This window comes from Telmatherina bonti, assembly GCF_933228915.1.
Source record: "Telmatherina bonti genome assembly, chromosome: 8".
Taxonomy (NCBI): Eukaryota; Metazoa; Chordata; class Actinopteri; order Atheriniformes; family Telmatherinidae; genus Telmatherina; species Telmatherina bonti.
Window position 1 is genome coordinate 11,285,654 of NC_136626.1, and position 16,541 is coordinate 11,302,194.

Consider the following 16,541-nt stretch of genomic DNA (forward strand, 5'->3'; position numbering starts at 1 on the left):
TGTAAAAAAAAAAAAAAAAAGGTACTTCAGTACATTTACACACAAACAGTAAAACCAGGCGTAGCAATGACTGATTTTCTTGTCATTAAATGTGAGAAGGTTTTCTGGATCACTTCAATAAGAAATGCAAATGGACACACTTAAACAAATGCAAGTTTAGAAACTCAACCTTTCCTAGAGAAAAATATGAACAAACATGAATTTTTACTCTTTACAATTTATAAAAATGTGAAATTTAATTTGAAAATAATGAATGACATCATCTGGTGCACTTCGCAAATGTCAACTATGATGATATAGACTAGATCAGGGGTGGCGGGGGGTTTCACACCTGACATAATGGCTAATTAACAGACATTTGCAGATCTTGACAAACTGTGCACAAGTCTGCTAAGTCTGATGTGCATCAGGTGTGTTGCAGCAGGGAAACTCCCAACATGTGCAGGACTGGAGCTCTTGAGGACCAAAGTTGGCCACCCTGGACAGATGGATGGCAAAGACATTTTTATCATTTCTTTTTAACATCTGATGTTGCTTTGTGAACTCTTGTTTTATTAAAATACAGCGTAAGTAATGAACAGATCACAGTCCAACTTTTACTTGCTTTACATAATACCACCGTGTTTTATAGGAAATACTGTGTGCAGAAATGAAAAAGATCTGTGCGAGTTTGACAAGACTGATGCCATCAGCGATGTAGCAGCAGGATGCAGAACAAGATGACCGTTCCTCGACAGGCTGCCCATCATCAACTTATTACCCTGTCCATTAAATAATACGGTCTCACTGGATATGGATGAAATATGTAGCTTTAATGCTGTGATATGGTGTGATGGACCATATGAAAGATATCCTAAAATATTTTCCTCACTTTAGTTTCTAGTAAAAAAAAAAAAAAAAAAAAAAAAAAAAAAAAAAAAAAAGGAACATGTTTCATCACTAACTTGATGGAAACAGCTTATTGCTAAGCTAGCCATCTGCTAACACAAACAAACACACACACACGGGAGCATGTCTCAACACATACAGACACACCCGTCCAAACCAGCTGCCACTCGGGCAGCCACAAGCTGGGAAGCCTCAACAGGAAGAGACAGAGCAGATAGGGGCCCCTGAAAGTCCAAGATCACTGAGGTCAGACATCACCATAGCAACGCCAAACACTCACATTCATTAATGCAGGCAGATATACATGTTGTGAGCTACGGTGTAACCACAGTAACAGAAACTCCTACAAGAGTACGTCTCTGGTCATTACAGGTCGTTTTATAACAGTTTAAGAACCCCCCCCCCCCAACTGACAACGTATGGGAGGGACGTTTCACAAGTAGCCTCTTCTTGGACATTTAGAAAATGAAATGGTGAGCAGAGAGGGTGAACAAAAGCCACTATTTTTTTAGTCCAACCTATAAAAGAAAAAAGAAAAAAAACGTAAAACAAATGCTTTCATTGCTGTAACTGTCAACAGCTTTATTTCTTTACTTCTGATGCAAATTTGTCATTCTTGGGAATCTTAGTAAAATCACATCCTGTTGACCCCCTCCCCTCTCCAAATGTCTGATATATACAGAAAGATCTAGAACTTCACTAAAACTGCTTGTCAGGACAATGAAAGAATGAGGTTTCACATTTTCAGGCAACCATTGTCTGGACAGAAATTAAGCAGGAAGAAAGAATGCATAGAAAGAAATATTTGACACTAATGAATCTGAGCTGAAACAATATTTTTAGTTTCATTTTAATGTTCAAAATTCAAAGCTCTGAAATACACTCAAGCTTTTGGAAATGAGTGAAACAAAAGAAAGATGTAATCTTAAAAAGGTCCAGTGAATACAGAACCATTTAAAATCACATTCAGAATTTCAAGTCTGCATCTCGACAGTTTTCGCTTCTTTTGTCCTTCTCATAGATTTAATTTACAAAGAAATGCAGTGGCAATATAGTGAACTTTAAAACCTTCTGCACCATTTGTGGATTATTTATAAAGACTCAGGTTCATTAACACACACACACACACACACACACACACACACACACACACACACACACACACACACACACACACACACACACACACACACACACACACACACACACACACACGACCGTGTGTTTTCAAAATGTTATCCGATACCAGTCTGAAGTTGTACATAGATCTGATGTGGAAATGAAACAAAAACAGCAAAATCTGGTGTAAAACCAAACTTGTATTGAATGCTTGGAAACTAAATCTCATGTTTGCAAGGCCTCAGTTTATCCTCTAGAGGGAGAACTCGCACCACTTTCTCAGCTCACAGCACAGCTTTCACTGCAAAGTAACACCAGTGAGCCCATCCAAAATTAACAAGGCAGGAACCAACTTTTTCATTCCCTTGCTGGCTGTTTGGAAGTCTACCCCACACAAAACCACTTCCATAAAGCTTTAATGCTTGTCCTGATTTGAAAGCAAAGTTTTATTTATTTATTTTACTAATGGCCATTTGGTATTGATTCAGCCGTCCAGTTTAAAAGTTAATCCATTCATTTTTCTATTTCCTTAAGTAACAGAGATACTGATCCACTTCAGCTCTCCAGAGTCCTTCCACTGTCACTGAGACAGATATTTGTACTATCACAATCAGACAAATGTGCACACACATGCACACACACACACACACACACACACAAAATGACATCTGAATCCTGAGCAAGGAAGCCCTGTATGGAGGAGGGGGGTGGGAGTGTAAGAGGGAGAATTTGCCCTAAGCCTATTAGTACTATTACAGACACTCAGGGGTAATGATTGAAAGCCACTTAGCGCTGGTGTATTTACCAAGAGGATCAGCCGTGGTTAAACTAACTGGATAAACGAACACGGTCCAACACTGTCGAACACAGTGACAAGGAAAGGAAAAACCATGCTTCAGGTTGCCCTTCCAGAGCATCCTTTATTTGCATTTAAATTGTATGTGTAAAAGAGGGAACCATTTGCATGTGGAGAAGAAACAACCTCAAATACGCACGAGGAAGGTGCAAAGGATTAAGTTCCTCTTTAAGGTTTTGTTTTAATGAAACAAAAAATAAAAATCTGTGATGTATTAACAGTTGAATTTCAGAAAGTGATTAAAAGCTGTCAATACTAACACACACACACACACACACACACACACACACACACACACACACACACACACACACACACACACACACAGTGTACCTTACAATTACTGGCGCATTTACAAGAAATTCATCCAAAATGCTGCAGCAAGGTCTCTGAAGAGAATTAGCTGGAAAAGTCCAGTTTTCTCTTCACTTCATTTAATTTCTAATTCAAAAACAGAAAATTACTCTTCCAACCCAGTTTTATTTTATCTTAAACATCCCATAATTTGACTTCCCCCCCCCCCCCCCCATAATCAGAACACTTCACTCTCAGACTTCAATCTCACAGTTCCTACAGAGGCCATAGCACTGAAGCTATCAGGCTCTTTTCTTTTTAAGAAAACCAGCTTCCAGTTTGGGTTCAGAAAGTAGACATATTCTAAGTTTCTGGGTCAAACTTAGTGGCTCATTTAGCCCTGACCCTTATATTCTGGACTACAGTGACATCTACAAAAGGACAACACACACCGTTCTCAGACTCTTTAACACTCAGCTATTCATTTAGCCACCAACGCACTCCTTCACACTTACCTGTGATCTTCACAAACTGGTGGATTGGTCCTTTTTCCTTGGCAGCGCCATTGCTGGTTTCTCCTAGTCAATGAGATGGTCCTGGGAATGACATCACCACGTCTGCCATCTCTGCATCTTGCCTACAAATGCATATCACACAAGCCCAGCATTACCTTCTGTGGAAGTACAAAGTTCAAGGTGAAACAAATGACATAATTTTGTTGTTCAAAAACAACTATTTTTGGCCACAAATCAATAAGTTTTGCAGCAACAAATGACTGGAACCATTTACAAAATACTGCCAAACTTATCATTTTGACATCTCTTCCAATAGGTTTTACCTGCAACAGATTATGACTGATCATTGCAGATCACACTTGCATGTGCATGTGCACACACACGCACATTTCTTCTCTCTATAGTTTCTCTGTAAAGTCTAAAACCTATGGTGGGAAACTGCTCCTCAAGGACAGCAGTCCTGTACGTGCTGGGAGTTTCCTTGCTACAACACTCCACCCATAATTACAATGATGGGTAATTAGCAGCATTGTGTGGAGTCTGACTTCAAGCTCTGCACAAGTCTGCTAATTAAGTCTGATGCATGTCAGGTGTGTTACAACAGGACACTCCCAACACATACAGGACTACAGTCCTCGGGAACCTTTGTCAGAAAGCACAAAAAAGTCTTAAAATAACATTTTCTAATGTAACTTTTTCTAAGCTTTTAAACTAATCATTTCAAGGTTGCAGAACACAAACATACCTCCTCTTATGCCTTATGGACATAATAACCCCCTTTACCATTTTATACATTCATCTTATTTACATTTCTTCTCCAAAATATAGACTTTGTGAGGAGTGTCTGTACAACTACATTTAGTAACATCCAACACATATATTCTATTAAAGCCAGCGTTACATGTTACAGTGAAACAGCCACAAACAGCAGTGCAGCGTAAGTTCACTCACATAATACTAGAGTATATTCGCTTTATACTACTGTGTTATGCAATGCATCAGTCTCACAATTTGAAATTACACTTAACAAAATGTCTTATAAAATGCAGCCATATAAATACCTGTCAGTAAAAGTAGCAACACCTGCAGATTAAGTGTTGTCTTCTCTTCACTGTCCATCAGGGGTGTCCAAGGCCCCCCAGAGCAGCTGTCCTGCAACATTTAGATGGATCCCTTCTCCAACACAACAGAAACAAGCGGCCAAATTCCCTCATCTTCATGTCATTCGGCTCTGCAGAGGCCTGGTAACGAGCCACTCATTAGTTTCAGGTGTGTTGGAGGAGGGACGCATCTAATTGTTGCAGGATAGTCACTCTTGGGAACTGGACTTGGGCACTCTTGATGTACAGAATAGCAAAGAATTTTAACCTAATTGCTCAAAGCTCTTCCCAGCACTTGCATGATTGCCTTATAAATTCAATTCAGAAACAAAGCCGGGAAGGATGCCAGAAATGATCTTGTTCGCTCCCATCCATTTCCATTACAGACATTCAGGGTATTGTGGATCACTGGCCAGCAATCTCCTGTCACAGGTACAAAGATGTGCATTAAACACATTTCCACAGGCAGCAATTGTGCGTGACCACAATACATGATTTAACTTGTGCTTCACAAAGCCAGTGGTACATGAAATCAAGCCGGCTACAAGTAGTTTGACTCAGAGGATTATACTTCAAATGATGGATTGGGAGGATGGTTTATTTTAACGTAAATAAAGAAGTTTGGTCAAATAAATCATTACTGTTTGCTGCCCAGATTTTTCACTGATGGTATTTTTCAGCCTCTAAAAGGTATTTTAGAGGCTAGTCACACATACACATTGACACGTGCGGGCCCACAAAGTTGCTCCTTTTTCCATCTGCTTTCTACTGAAAGTTTCTGAAATTTATGTGTTGTCAGGTTCCATGCAGATATGTTTACGTGTGTCCTTACTTATCATTATTATTCTATATTGGGTATCCTGTAGTAGGACAGGCTAGCTGTCCAGGTTGTACCCTGCCTTTTGCCCGAAGACTGATGATCACAATAAATATAATAATAAAAATATTCAGATTATTAAGGGCAGCCATATATAAGACATGTCTCCCTTGGTAGAGTAAATCTGTCTGGCTAAATATGGCACACACACTGCCATTCTGTATGCTATGATGCTGGATAGGACAGGGTTTTAAAAAAAAGTATTTATTATTTATATAAAGATGCTTTTATTTATTTTCATATCAAAGGACAGCAATCGGCATGTCCCTGCCAACCTCTCACATTAAAAACTGGCATGCAGTTTGGAATCCAGCTGTAAGGACTGAGCTCCCAGATGTTGCTGCTGCAGTGGCATTATGTAAGTGAGTGTAAACTAGAGATTTTCGCTGACAGTCACATGGGGAGAACCACTGGGATGTGAACTCACACAAGCACAGACAGGCAGCGGATTATCCACTGGATTTGCAGAGACAATCTGTCTTTTTAATATGCATTTATGGCATTTTTGCTTTTATGGGAAGCCCTGCCATCAAAAAAAGATAAATAAATAAATGAAAAAGCACATGAAAGAAAGTGTGACACCAGTTATTGTGTGATGGGGAGAGCTTTGAACCTTGGTGTAACAAACACCAAGCACTTTCTGCATGTTAGTTTGCTGACTCTAAAATAGGCCGAAAGCTGACTTAATCCTCAAGATAAATGCATATTGGTGGCTTTTTGGTTTAGCTTTTCTCCTTTTTTCAGTTTTATACAAAGAATGCCTTAATTGAGAGGCCAGTAGGAAGATGAGGTTTAGCAGAAGCATCTGAATCACACCTGCATCCATTACGTGTCTTTCACTTTCACTGAAGGCCGGACAGCAAGACAGAGAGAGAGGAAAAATGCCGAGGCAGCTGCAGCTGTTCTGCTCCAAATATAGCTCCTGGCACACATTGATTACACACAATCATTAGTATTTGCTCCCAAGGCCATTGATGGAAATACCATGTTCATTCAGTTATTCACAACATAAAGAATCAACTAAAAGAAAAGAATACATTTATTTAAATTTACTGATATTTACTGTGATTTTCAATCCCTGTGTGGTATGAGTTGCTCTATAAATTATTGATTGACCAGAATGTAGCCTACTATAGCCAAGTCTATAAGGGGTTGGCGGTGGATTCATAACAGTGAGAGAGAGATACCAACACTTAGATGGCCTCACCTTGGCCTAACAAGAGAAACTCTGGAACAATGAAACATCCATAAAGCAGCAAAACAAGATTTACAAGACTGGGGGGAAAAAAATAATAATTTCACATCGTGTTTAGACTTGCACCCGGGGGATAAGATACAAACTGTCCTTGCCATCAGGTATCAAGCCATTTAAAGGTAAATTATATACTTCATCATCCACCGTACTGCACATCAGAAAGTTTACGAATACAGTAAATAAATCCAAGTAAGCGATCTGGAGTTCACTCAGGGTCTTGCATCATCCATGCAGCCATTTGCAAAATGATCAACTCTGCAATTTAAAAATGAAATATACTCTCTCTCTCTCAGTGTATGTGTGTGTGTGTGTGTGTGTGTAGGGCCGGATTAAAAGTTCACAGGCCCCTGGGCCCAGAGTGTTCCAGGGACCCCATTCCCCACTGCATTATTGTGAATATTGTGAATCATACACTGTGAAACGACATTTCTAACAACCAATGGTACCAATATCAAAACACTATTGGTAGTGGTGTAACTATCTGGCTTTTCTGTACACTTTCGTTTCATGTCTAAACTGCTGGTGTTTGCCCTACGTTAGACCCACGTGGGCCCAAGGTGGGCGGGGGGCCCTGGGCCTGTGCCCATAATTCCCACTGAATAATCTGGCCTTGTGTGTGTGTGTGTGTGTGTGTGTGTGTGTGTGTGTGTGTTCAAATTCAGCTCAAATTGTGGATGGTAAACTTTAACTTCATTCACTTTCATTCATCAAAATATGAACATCATATTGTTCACAAACTATGGAGAAATTTTACATTTTATCTATCTATCTATCTATCTATCTATCTATCTATCTATCTATCTATCTATCTATCTATCTATTATTAAAGGCAGGCAGGTAGGGGGCGTAGAAAGGCCGCAGAGAGCAGCAGGGTCTACACAGGGCTGTACGTGCATGCATGCGCGCGCGCGCGCGCGTGTGTGCGTGTGTCTGCTGGCAGTGAGAAAGTGATCGTGGCAGAGCAGAGATGTAGCAGCGGAGATCGCTGGGACTCCGTGGTCAGCTGTCTGTCACTTTTACCAGTGATTATCTGTGTGACGTTAACGCACCATGGGAAAGACTGGATCTAATTTTTTTGTAAATAGTCGCACCGTATGAGCTTGCCGCGCAATGCGCCTGAGAGCAGCTGCATCTGGGGGGACATATCTCTGTTTCGGGACAGGTTTGTTGGAGTAGCTACTGCTAGCACAGCGCTAACCACCGGGCTGGCTGCTTGGAGCGGATTCTGCCAAGATGCTGCGGTGGATCCGACAGCAGCTGGTAAAACTGCTCTCCTACCTTTCTGTTTACGCTAGCCTTCATTGTTTCGCCAAACATAGCTCTAAATCTAGTACAGGGAGATCTGTGAGAACTTTATTTTGGCTAAATTTAGCGAGCTAACCTAGCCAATTAGCCATTGCCGATGTGTTGAAAACATTGCTGTGTGTGTCGTCTTGATGACAGGTAAACGTTACGATAGCCGGCTAGCTGCTAGCTGGTAGCAGCTGTAACTAGTTTAAATCCTAAAAACTGACAATAGTTTAGTTACATTTAGTTTGATTTGGAGTTCGTTTGAATTGTAATCGCATTTGAATGGGCTCCTGTTAAAATATTAACCAGAAAGTTAACTAAACACCAGCTAGATGGCTAACTCGTCTAAAGTAAATGCGATGAAGTCAAACTGCGTTTCTGGCTAAACTTGTAGTTGTGATACTTTTGTTGTTACTGTAAGACGGAGCCGATGTTTGCTCATACCGAACTAAACTAACATGAACAGTTCTTTAAGATACTAACTTCAGCCCCAAACTGCGTTCACTTAAATTGGGTTAATCTGTTTTAACTTAAAACCACCGCCGGATCGACTTTGAATGTTTTTTTGTTTTTTGGTTTTTTACTTCCTAATGTGAGGCTACATGTAAGGCTCAAAGTTAATGTTATGGCAGGGGTCGCCAAGTCTGGACCTCTTGGTCCTGTGTCCTCCAGGTTTCACATGTTTCTCTGCTACGATACTCTAGATTAAAAATAAATTATTCTCTAAATGGTCGTTGTCCAGCTCGGCACAAGCTTTATTCATTTGAGTGAGGTGTGCAAGACACTGGTTCAAGAGGAGTTTGTGTTGATCCCTGCGTTAACATCCTGGTTTTGCTGCTCACCTGTTTGCATAAACATGGCTGCATGGTGATGCATTCTTTTTCAAAATAAGTTTAATATAATTCATTATAAAAAATGTTGTAATTTGGATTGTTTTATTGATCTTTTTACTTTTCTTCTTGGGCATTATAGCAGCAGAATGAAATCAAGAAAAATGACAAGCAAAAAAATATTTTATACATTTTTTTTTTTTTAAATCTACAAAACTCAGCAATATTGAATATATATATATATATATATATATATATATATATATATATATATATATATATATATATATTCATACTTACATTATTATTTAAATATATTTTTATTTTTTTTATTTATATATAAAGTGAGTACATGGTGCAACATTTTCAATTAGTTAATTCAAAAGAAAGTAATCCAAAAGAGAGAATAATCAGTGAGTGACACTATATGATAATCTTACTCATTAATAGGTAAAAGTAGGTACTGCTAAACCTCAGGGATTGTCTGTGCTCAGGGAATATTTCTTTTTCATTTCAGATTTTAAGTGCTGTTGCCAGTGCAGGCAGTGAGTCACAGCAGCAGAGTTTTAATTAGGCAAGTGAATTGTTGCATTGGCGCAGGGGTTATGGTTGTACAGATAGTATTTTTGCAGTAAGTTGTGGCTTCCTAAGAATCTGCCAAGGCATTCATTGTCCAGTAAATAATAATGCTATGACTTGTAGAGTTGGTGTGCGAGCACATAAGGGGTGTATTATGAGAGTAAAGTCACACATACGGACTGCTGATGTCACCTTAGCAACTGCGTTTAATCAATGTCAAGGTGTAGTTGAACTCACATATCCAGTAACTGGGAGTGCTCCATCTATTTGAGATTGGGTTAGGGTGATGCTAATTTGTCTGATTCTGGCAGACTCTCTGAGTCCAAAAAGTTTTCTCTCTGCTTTCAGAGATGAATCTGGACCATTACCTTTTAGGAACACCACAGGAGTTTGGGTCCATTAAGAACGGGTGGCCTCCACCTAATTTGCAGTAGCTCAGCTCATTTGACCCATCCCATATAATTGACCTCCTTAGTTAATTAAAAGTGTAATTAATGCCCATCTTAATACACCTGGCCTAATGCAGGAGTTTGTTGGAGGGCATTTTTCTGGCCTTGATATTAACTACACAGGAATCTAGTGATATTTATTTGGTCTCATTCAGTTTTGTATAAGAAAGTAGGAAAGATATAAGGTCGCAGGTTGGTCAACTTTAAATTTCTGTCTTCTTTCATAAGCAGTGTTCACATCATGCTGGTACTTCTGCATTTGCACCATACAAGTGTTCTGGGCAGACATTCTTAAATCTCTTTCTGATACCTTGTATCTGCTTATATCTGCATCTAAGCTTTATTTGGAAAATTGGATATAGGCTTCCGAGTTCCTCCTACTCTACGTTTACAGCTTTGGCCTTTGCTGCCAATCCTACTGTAGTGAATCTATAGCTGTATATTAGAAGTGGGAAATTCACAATCCCAAGTGAACATTGCTGCAGCAACCCAAATAATCCACTCTCACAAGGCAGTAAAACATGGGATAATTAATCATCCTGTCCTGCCCTTGGTGATACAATTCCTTCCTCTGTCAGCTTTGCTACTGACTGTTCAAGTCTTGTCACATGTTGATAGGTATTGGTCAGGCGTGCCTGGAATCATGTTATTATCGATGTTGTCATCCATCATACAGTCAAGACGACTGCATCAGTCTATTTACTAGAACTGCCTGTCTTCCTGTTTGCTTGACAGTTCTTGTTTGGAGCTTTCTTTTTATGCAAGTGCACCTGTGTCATTAGTTTTATCACATTCATGTCTCTTGGTCTTTTATGCAACTCAGTGTGCCGCTTTTGTTGTCTTGTATCTTATTTTTAAGGACAGCTATTCTTTCATAGCACTGTGTGAGTTGACTAAATGCAGGAAGTATTTACCTATTTGTTTTCATGTGGTTTGAAGGGTGTAGTGGATAGAATATGTCTGATTTCCAGCGTCAGTCTGTGTTGACAAGTTAGCTATGTTCCACTGCTGATGTAACTGTATTTTACTTTTGTTTTCATAATTGTGCTTTTTATTTGCCTTTTAAAATATAACCAGTTTCCTTTGGTCTGAAAGCTTTGACATCTTTCTTTAGCTCATATGGCACCTGTCAGATCCTTCAAATGTTAATCCAAATTTAGTGAGTGAAACTAAAATGGAAAGTTGTTTCAGCTTCAATTCACTTCACAGATGTAACTAAACCAGTTTTTTGCAAGAAGTAACTTGAGCTACGGTCATGCTACATTTAGCTGAGATCTGCCTTTTCTCACATGGTTAGTCACATTATAATTTAATGTGGCTGCCATCAGACTCTTAATATGAACAGTCAATGGCCCTGAAGTGACACGCATGCACAGACATAAATGTGATGTCATGTTACACGTTGGTGTGTTTGTATAATTTCTGAAGCTGATTTTTTTTTCCTTCATTGTATACATGTGATCTTGCTGCATCCTTCCTCCTTTGACACAAAAGTTTGATGTTTAACTTGCTTCAGAGACCTGTTGGTTAGCCATTCGACTTGACAGTTCAGACTGGTCTCGGAGGGTATTTGTCTGATTTAGTACCATATTTGAAATGGCCTTGATCAGATACTAGTAAATTGGATTGATGCTGTTCAGACGGTCATTAAAAATGATCAGAAATGGGGCACATGTACAACACAGTTAAATTTAACCCCTTTGGCATGCAGTGTGAATGTAGCCTTTGAACTGGCTCCATCCCAGGACCACTGCTTGGGGCAGCTTTTGTAGATGGGGCGTATCAATTAGGGGGTGGGAATTCAAATCGAAAAAATAGAAAATCTGGATATTTTGGTTCACAATTTAAAAATTTCCCGTAAAAATGATCCTTTATAAAATCTTTGTATTTTTTATTTTTATTTTTTTTATTGATCTTTTTACTTGACTTCTTGAGCATTCATAGCGGCAGAGTGATGGTCTGGCTCATCGGTTGTTTTTTTCCTAATTAAGAAAAATGACTAGCAAAAAAAAGGTTTTGTACATGTTTTTAGTTTTGTTTTTATTCTACAAAAATCTGCAATATCAAAGAATCCTGAGAATTGCAGTTTAAATGGAATCGGTACCCAAAAAAATCTGAATTGAATCGGGACAAGAGCATATCGTCACAGCCCTAGTATCAATGATCTTCAATAGTTTTCGTCCAGTAGTTTTTGTTGTCCTTGGAAGCTACACAGACACCATGACATATTTAATCATCAAATACACTGTAAACATTCTCCAAAATAAATTATGAGAATGTTGTCTGTTATCTCTGTTTTTCTGTGTAGTAGTTAAAAATGATACCAAACCGTGTCTCCTGAATCCTGGTGCAGTACAAGATCACTGGAGACTGAACATTAATTTCAATCACTTGATGGCTTGTTACTCAGGGATGAATGTCCCTCCAGGCATTTGACAGTTTACCTGAGGCTGTTTATTTGGTGCTGTGCTATGGCTTTTTGCCTTGTTGATTTGTTAACCTTTTATTTTAAACCAGACATCCTAAACACCCTGGAAAAAGTTTAGACTTAAAATTATGAGATGTCTTTTTTTCTTTTTTTTTTTTTGTCTTTCCAATATTTCAACTTTCGTGAGGTTCCTCCATCTCCATGAGGGAAGCCTTGGCCAGACTTTTCATGGTTCCACTTTTCTTCCAGTTGAGAGTGATTGATGCAGCTTCGGTCGTTGGCATTTTTAGTGCAGCAGAAATGTTCTTGTGCTCCTCCATCATCATCTACTGCGACACAACTCTGTTTTGAATGCCTCTGGATGATTCTCTTGCCCTTGTGGCTCGGTTTGTGCCATTATGCACTCAACTGCGAGACTTCCCAAGAAGAGTTGTGGGTTTTTTTCAAATAGGTTAAATTGGTCTCATGTTGTAGAAGCTGCTTTCCAGTCAAGTTGTAAAGGTATCACAATAATTATTACACACACTACACAACAGCTGCTAGGCTCAACCGTGAACATATTTCTTTACTCTGATGAGGCAGTGTAGGGGGATTATTGAGTCTAATACTCAGGTCCAAAAAGTTTTTGCCATCATTCTAATCAGTCCACTCCTTCTCTGGTTTTCTTTTAGTAGTTTTTGCTTTTTCAACAAGATAATTAACCATCTTTAGGTGTCATGAGTGTTGGCCTCTAGCACAGATAATAATGGCATTGTTGAATTTGTAACATAGGAGAAAAGAAACATTGAGTAAAGTGGTTCTTATGATTTCATAAGGCTGCATTTCTGTTCCAGTTACACAGGGCGGTCTGTGTGTTAGGCAACAGTTGCTCAGGTTAATGTGTGCAAACACAATGATTTCTCATCTTGATCTTAAGCAACTTGGATGACTTATGGGCTAAGCCTGAATTTCACATGCATTTGTGTCTGAAAAAGGTGTTTATGAATGGCAAGTCTTGTGTAATGACATTAAAGATTTCTTTGTGCAATCGAATACAGCTGCAATATAATGGGTTGCCATTTATTTCAGCGAGGATTTGATGGTTCATTGATTATTCCAGTGATTTTACAATTGTTTCGCTAGATGTGGTTATCTCTAGTCTTAAAAGCTGACTTTCTGACCTCTTGGTATCTTTATTTATTTATTTTTTGAAAATGAACTTATGATGCCTTTGTAGCTTGAAAACTATCACTGCAGCTGAGCTATGGGCTCCCCAACAATGGTAAACAATAACAGGATTATGCATATTTGTCTTAGCTGCAGCAGGTAGGTAGGTAGGTAGGTAGGTAGGTAGGTATGTAGGGTATTGGTGGCACTTCATTTATTCTCGCGCTACAAATGAGTCTTCAAACAGCTATTCTGTTTAGATCTGCCTTGTTATTTATAATGAGTGATGGCAGCAAGATGTCGTGAAGAGGAAGAGTGGCAATAGATGTAATTTAGTAGTATGACAGAATCACTCTGTAATCCATAGCTTGATGTAAGAATGAGTGGTTTTATGTTTTGTAGTGTGTAGGTGTGACCAATAAACGTGACTTCTAATAGCACCTGGGATTATTGTCAAATAAATCAGTACCTAAGGATGCGTTTCACACCATGGTAGTACAGTAGGCTTGGTACGATTGGGGAGTCAGGTCTGTTGGAGTGGTGCAGCATTATGTCAGACTGAGTTTGCGTTCACGATGCCCTACTCAAACAAAGTGGACCTTTTAAATAACGCCTTCAACTGACCACCAGAGCTGGCACTACATTAATGCCAGGCAGACACTGTGCGATTTTAGAAATCTGACTGTCGGGGAAATGCTCCCACTGCACGACCGGGTTTGTCCCTCGTACTCTATTTGACCCTATGACATGTGTACTCATACTGTATGACTGCTGTCAGCCACGATTATTGACAACCACGACTAGTTGTTGGTGTCAGTCGGTGTGTGACTGCACGACGTGCTCGAGTGTGAACAACGAAAAACAAATGTTCCTAGTTCCTATGACAACCACAGCATGCCTGACAACAAAATGGCGAGCAGGCAGCAAGCTGTTGCAGTTGTGTGCGCTGTCTTGTGCGCTGAAACAAAAAACAAAAGAAAACCTCGTGTTCTCTCCATAGCTCTACTAATCTCTCTTCTAGCAGCTGTGTCCACCGCACACGTCTGAAGTTGGGGTTGCCCGACATTGTTTAAAGCTCCACCGGTGTCTTCTGCGCAGGTGTGAATGTAGAATCGTGACGTAACACCACTCACACTGTACGAGCAACGGCGAAAATTTCTGACATGCCAGAAGTTTGATCGGGAGGTCGCAGCATCATCGTCAGAACGTAGCAGCAATTAATCCTTCCTCGTGAGTGTTCCCACACTGTACGGCTCACGACCTCCCGACCGGACATCCCGACGCTACGATGTTTCCACGATGACGCAGCGTGGTCTGCGACAGCAAAATCGTGGTGAAATCGCCTCGAAATCGCACAGTGTCCGCCCAGCATAAGAATTACTGAAGGAGAACATGAGACAGCAAAGAAGTAGAGTTGTTCTTTTATTGTTAATACAGAGCAACTTCTGTTCTTACTACATAACTACAAAATATGGAGCTGAATCAGATCTTAGAGGTCTTGATCATGTTGCATTTTTATTAAAACTTTTACTGAGATTGTCCAAATCAAACTGCAAACCATTTCTCTTGTTTTGAGCTGCCTATCATCCCTTATGCACGTATGTTTGGGATTTTTTTACCCATGATGCCATGAACCAAAATGAACTTTTTAGGCTTCTTGTATTTGCTCCACTTAAGTGGACTGAGACCCAGATTTGTTGATGGATCAAATCCACTTCTTTCATCAGAAACTGAGTTTGTTTGAACATTCAGTCACTTCAATGACGAAAACTTTTCAAGCAAACTGACTAGGATTTAAATAAAAAAAAAGCTGGTGTTAATGCGCAGCAATGGTGTTAAATGCAGTGAAACATACAGTCAAATGAATCACCATCAATTAGAAATGAGACCATGTTCATTGAATATCGCATTTTTGGATTAATTATGGATCTGCAACTTTACTGTCTATGCACCTCAGTTAGCGAAATATTCCTTTAGTAATTTTTTTCATGTCTTTTGTTGACTTTAACTTGTAAAACGTTGCACGTTTCTCAGTGGGGTCACGAGTGTGAAGATTTAGCTTGGGATCATCCATTTACTTTGAATTAGTGAAAAGTTTCTTTGTTCCAGTGTGACTCTGGTCATTGATCTACAGTGAAGTTCTGTTTGCCATAAATATTCCATTTTAAACTTGTTCAGATAACCATTCCTACTTATGACGGTTGGAAAATGTCAACCTTTTATGGCTTTTGTAGCATATTTAGATGCCAACGATGTTATTATGACAAATAAGCTGAAAACATTCTTACATTTAAACTAGAGGTGTGTGATATTATCGGTACATCAGTATTGGCTAATAATGGCTTCAAAATATTATAGTTGCCCAAATAACCAAATGAAATATCAGCATATTGGATATTGGCCAAAAATTGAACATCACACATCCCTAGTTCAACCTTTCATTTATGAATTAATAAAAAAAAAACAAAAAAAACAACAATGCAACATTTTTTTAAATGCAATATTTTACCTCTACAGACATATGCAATGATACTTTCTTTTGTTTATTTGTGATATTTAGAAAAGAAAATATTTATAAAATATGTAATCATTATTATATTATGTAAATCTTTTATAGCATATTGCTGTATCATTTTCTTTTCCAATTTAATACAAAGGTAAACTTGCATAATGACATTATGTTTAATTATATCATATATTTATTTATTCTCCAATGAGTGGAAACGTATTGGATGACTCCTTAACATCCACCAAAATGAATTATTAACCAAAATAACATTCTCATTCATGAATATTAGGGCTGTGACGATATGCTTTTGTCTCGATTCGATTCCAAATTTTTTGGGTGCCGATTTGATTTAAATTGCGATTTTCACAATTCTCCGATACTGCTGATTTTTGTAGATTAAAAACAT

General features: G+C 38.9%; 1 protein-coding gene across 3 annotated transcripts in view; it reads left to right on the top strand.

Annotated features, from left to right (window-relative positions):
• The first annotated feature begins 7,982 nt into the window (after positions 1 to 7,982).
• Positions 7,983 to 16,541, top strand: part of atp11b (ATPase phospholipid transporting 11B) — a 66,751-nt gene continuing 58,192 nt past the window's right edge. For all 3 annotated transcript variants that reach the window (XR_013771433.1, XM_079245571.1, XM_079245570.1), the window contains exon 1: positions 7,983 to 8,164. Coding sequence is in view for 2 of the 3 variants with exons in the window: in XM_079245571.1 (XP_079101697.1) it covers positions 8,138 to 8,164 (27 nt within the window). In the remaining variant the exon portion in view is untranslated. The remainder of the gene's footprint in view (positions 8,165 to 16,541) is intronic.